Raw genomic sequence first — 4,961 nt, forward strand, 5'->3', positions numbered from 1 at the left:
TGAAAGCTACTGGGACATCATGTTTAGAAAATAAACGTCTCAGTTTCTCCGAAACACCCGCAACATACGGAATAACCACTGGTTTGGGTCTGGGTATATACTATACAATATTATGCTGTACTGATGTATGGGCTCGACACACGGCCAGCGACGTCGCTCTCTCCCCATTCATTTTCTATGGAACTTGTGCGATGAGCGAAACTCGTTTATGTGAAATTTCGCGGTCATACACGTAGACGTGTTAATCGCTGTCGTTTGTCACTCCCCATGTGTCGAGCCCATTAAACTGTACAGTACCGTATTTTATTGTGCTGTTCTATTATTCTGTACTGTACTATATTATATTATACTGTACTTTATTATAATCTACTCAGTACTATACTGTACTGTACTTTCCTATATTTGATGGCTATGCAACAACTAATAAAACCAGAACTGTTCAGCCTTCAAAAAAGAATCAAAAGTTGTTGTTTTTTAAACCAGTTTGAGCGATATATTATCCTTATAGTACTTTTACTGTTTAAGTGGAAGAGTGTCTAACAAAGTATTATCTTTATAACACTTTTCTTTCCAAATCTTTTACTTTTTCAATGTTCATGACTTGGCTTCCACTACATCATTAAATTTATATTCTGCTGTAGCCTGGTAGAAACCAGACCCTTGTCCTTCACTTTGTTTCATACGAGGGTCTGGATTCGCAGCTATAGAGAAGCGATTCTTGCTGGAGGCGTGGCCTCTGCTGAAGTTTAAAATGATTGGATCGAGGGTCTGGACTCTCGGCTATAGAGAAGCGATTCTTGCTGGAGGCGTGGCCTCTGCTGAAGTGTCGCTGTGAAGGAGGCTAAGCTAAGAAGCTAACCTGAAATCTCGTGTGCTGTAGACAACCCTACTGAGAGGAGAAAAGTACTGAGCTGAACGAGACGACTGTAAATGAGAGCTGCTGCTTTGTCAGACAAATTTAATTTAATTTGGAAGCCTTRTCAACACGGACTGGCTTCAGTCACTTCCTCCCCTGCCGTATGCTAAACTAACTAGCAAACACTGCACAGAAAATGGACGCCGTTCAAAACTCCGCCTTCTGTTTGCTGRTTGGTCCAGGCAAAATAAACTACAAGCAGACACTGCGCAGAAAATCRACGTTCKGTTCTCTGATTGGTTCGGCTAAAAATCTGCCAGCGAAATCCATCTCTATGGGAGAARTCCCAGACGGAGCAGAGAAGGGAAACTAGAATTGAGTAGAACTGCGTAGGAAGGCGAGGGCCAGGCTAGTTCTGCTGTTAAACTGGCATCTGTTATGAAACAGTGCTTCAAATCTAACACACAGCACTGAACTGTACTTCTTTTGAAGGAATTGCCTCTTGTTTCCTTAAAACTCCCTCCTACAACTAATGTATAACAGCACCGTGGTTCAGTGGTTAGTACTGATGCATCACAGCAAGAAGGTCCTGGGTTTGACTCCCAGTTCAGACCTTTCTGTGCAGTTTGCATGTTGTACTTRTGTTTACAAAGAGTCCTCCAATTTCCTCTCACAGACCACAAACATGAATGTTAGGTTGTCTTCAGGCCTGACCTTTGTCACAAATGGGATTTGTCTGGTTAAATAAAGTTTAATACAAACTGTAGCACTAAAAATAAAAGCTCTTATTGTACCTGTCATACAGAAAACCTTCAGTCTCACAGCAATAATCTGTGTTTTTCCATGCCTAGTTGGACCTGTCAACAGCTGCTGTCCTCCACCAGTCCAGGAGGGATCAAGTTCTGGATGCCTGCAGCGTCTATAGTGCCTCCAGTCGAAAGCGGAGAGTACTGACACCTGGAGACCTTAAACACCTGGTGGTGGATGACGACCATGAGCTTATCTACTGTTACGTCCCAAAGGTGGCCTGCACTAACTGGAAGAGGGTCATGATGGTGCTAACAGGTCGAGGGAAATACAGGTGAGCAAATCTAGCAGATTTTAACATGTAAATGGACCATGGATTACAAAAGACTCATTTTTGAAGTAGCTGAACATGTAAAGTTTAGTGAGGTTTAGGTGAGGTAAAATCAACTTAACAACACGGCTTTGCAAAACTCTTCAAAGGGACAGGTGCTAAAGAGAAGGAGGCGGGTTCCCCGAACTTTTTCCCATCTAAAAGAATAAAGTCTGTTATGGGACTGTAAGAAAATTAAGTGTTCATTAACTGAAATCGAGACAAAACCACATAAATAGTGAATAGATTGAAATGTGAACAGAATAGGACCATACAACCCCAGATCTGGTTACGAGCGTGCTTTATTTCTTCCRGCTGGAGTCAGCTAAAGCAGCGCTGAAAAGAAACCAGAAGTTCCGGTCTTTTATACATACACGGTTCTTCAGTGCCTGGTGCGCCCACTACAGGCCTACGGCTGCATCGCAGGCCACTCGAACAAACACCTTCCCAGTTTTTCTATGTGTTGTTGGTGGTTCGGGCATGTATCTAAACTATTTTAATCAAGACATAACAATCGTCAAACAATAGATCATAAAAGTCGATACTTAAAAGAGAAACTAAGAAAATGGTGTAGAGCTTTTAACATCAGTATCTAACCGATAAATTCCTTCAGGACTACTTCGGCTGTCGTAAAAAGATGTTTTGTGACACATTTGAAGAAAATTTTCTCTGTACTTAATAGTTGTATATTAATTGTGTTGTTTTATGTTTTTCTTTTGCCTTTTCTCTACAGTGACCCAATGGAAATCCCTTCAAATGAAGCCCATGTTCCTTCAAACCTGAAAACATTAAATCAGTACACCATTGCTGAGATCAACCACCGTCTCAAGAACTATTTTAAGTTCTTCTTCGTTCGCGAGCCCTTTGAGAGGCTGGTCTCTGCGTACCGCAATAAGTTCACCCTGAAGTACAACTCGTCCTTCCACAAGCGCTTCGGCACCCGCATCATTAAGCGTTACCGCAAGAATGCCATGCAGGAGGCCATGCTCAACGGTGACGACGTCAAATTCAAAGAATTTGTTGAGTACCTGATTGATCCGGCCACACAGCGGGATGGGCCTCTTAATGAACACTGGCAGACGGTCTACCAGCTTTGTCACCCATGTCACATTCATTACGACATGGTGGGCAAGTATGAGACTCTCGAGGAGGATGCAAACTACGTGTTGCGGCTGGTAGGTGTTGGTGACTCCCTGCGCTTCCCGAGTTATGCCAAGTCCACGCGTACCACAGATACCATGACTGCTCAGTTCTTCAGCAATATCAGCTCTCAGCAGCAGGTCCAACTCTACAATCTTTACAAGATGGACTTCCTCATGTTTAACTACTCTTTACCTGGCTATCTGCGGCTGGACCAGTAAACACCAGAGCTGGGAGCCTGAGAACAGCCATCATGTTTACAGAGGCAACAAAAAGAGCAAAGTTCAAAGTTTTGAAAGCCAACTTGATTTTAAAAACTGTYGTCGTACGTTGTGTAGTCCTGAAAGAGTAAGGCCATGTGTGATTGTCTCGACGTAAGTTGAAGAAGTTTAGGGGGAAATGTTGGCTTAAAGGAACAAACACATGCAAAAACTGGATTGTGTGTGAAGCAGGTCTTCAAGGTGTTTAAAAAAACAGGAGCTTACCTTCAAAAGACAGACTTAAAGCAGGGTTCTGTTAATGTTCTCTACTGGTTTTAAACTGCTGACAAATTAGGCTGCTTCAGATTCTGCAAAACCAGCAGCAGCCTCATGTGCACCCTGACCCCCAATGCATTGTGGGAGCCAAGCTTATCTCCCCTTGCTTTGATCAATAGAGAAATCCTTTCAAATTGTAAACCAGTCCTTGTCCTTGCTGCACTATTACCCCCTAGTACCCATTAACCGTGATAACATTAGATTTACGTCAGCAGGACTTTGGGCCCCTCCAAATGTTGGCTCTTCATTTCCCCTTTCAACAACGCTCCATGTGTAAATATTGKTGTATTTTTCAGCAAACCGTTTTCTACATTATGAAATATTTTGTAAACCTTTTTGAGCTGCAAGACAGAAAAGAATGCATTGCGTTTGTGTAGTTAGGTGTTTGTGCGAAGCTGAAAGAAAGGAGAGCCTACAGGGTTGTGGAACGATGAAAGTCACTGGATGACGGCCACCGTGCCCCTCATAGGGGCTCAGGAGACACGAGCAGGACTACAACCGCAAGGCACCAAAATCAACTCTCAAACATGTTTTTCCAGTAAATTAAGGTTATCTTTTGGCATTTGTCTTTTTTTTTTCTTATAAGCATTGCTGCAAGCAGCAAAAGCGWAATATTATTTAATTTGCTGAGTTAGTATTTAGTTGTTCTGGACTGGTTTGTAAAATTTTTGTTTCGTCGTCTTCATTGTTTCTGTCTGGCTCAGTTTTACATTGCCTAGAAAAGTATTCACCCCCTTGGATGTTTTCTGCTAATATTGCCGTCATAAATCRTTTTAGAGGGGGTGAATATTTACTTAGTCACTTATTTTACATTACAGATTTTTATTTAATTTGTATTACTGTGTTGTCATTGATTTTGCTTTGCTCTTTTAATTTATTATTATTATTGTTATTATTTTTTTTTGTAAAATATGTGTTGACCATGGCAGGAGTAAAAACATAAAACATCTAAAGGAGTGGATACTTCCTTATAGAAACACTCTGTGCTTCTCTCCGACCTGTAACCTGGTGGTCAGCGTTGCAGTCTCATCCTGAGGTTGTCGGTTCAAACCCAGGTTGTGTAAGGAAAAACTTCTGATTAAAAAAAAAAAAAAAAACAATTGCCAAATCCCTGCAGAGTGGAGCCAAAAGAAAAAAACATTTTTTTCTTCAGCTACTTTGTCTTTTTTGTATTTGATTGGGTTAAAGATCTGTTCTGGTCCATTTACACGATGTCAAGCATTTGGTGCCAAAATATCTGAGTCTTGTACAACCATACTTATTGCTGAATGAACGTTGTGCTTGTGTGTAGCTAAAAGCATCAGAGACACGT

The 4,961-nt window shown here is 41.5% G+C and overlaps 1 protein-coding gene across 2 annotated transcripts in view; it reads left to right on the forward strand.

The window, feature by feature from the left end:
- Positions 1-4,537, forward strand: part of chst11 (carbohydrate (chondroitin 4) sulfotransferase 11) — a 91,581-nt gene extending 87,044 nt beyond the window's left edge. For both annotated transcript variants that reach the window (XM_014026535.1, XM_014026532.1), the window contains exons 3-4: positions 1,708-1,937; positions 2,707-4,537. In XM_014026535.1, the coding sequence (XP_013881989.1) occupies positions 1,708-1,937; positions 2,707-3,334 (858 nt within the window). In that variant the 3' untranslated portion in view covers positions 3,335-4,537. The remainder of the gene's footprint in view (positions 1-1,707; positions 1,938-2,706) is intronic.
- Positions 4,538-4,961: the final 424 nt, after the last annotated feature.

The sequence above is a fragment of the Austrofundulus limnaeus genome, unplaced genomic scaffold (assembly GCF_001266775.1).
Source record: "Austrofundulus limnaeus strain Quisiro unplaced genomic scaffold, Austrofundulus_limnaeus-1.0 Scaffold564, whole genome shotgun sequence".
Taxonomy (NCBI): Eukaryota; Metazoa; Chordata; class Actinopteri; order Cyprinodontiformes; family Rivulidae; genus Austrofundulus; species Austrofundulus limnaeus.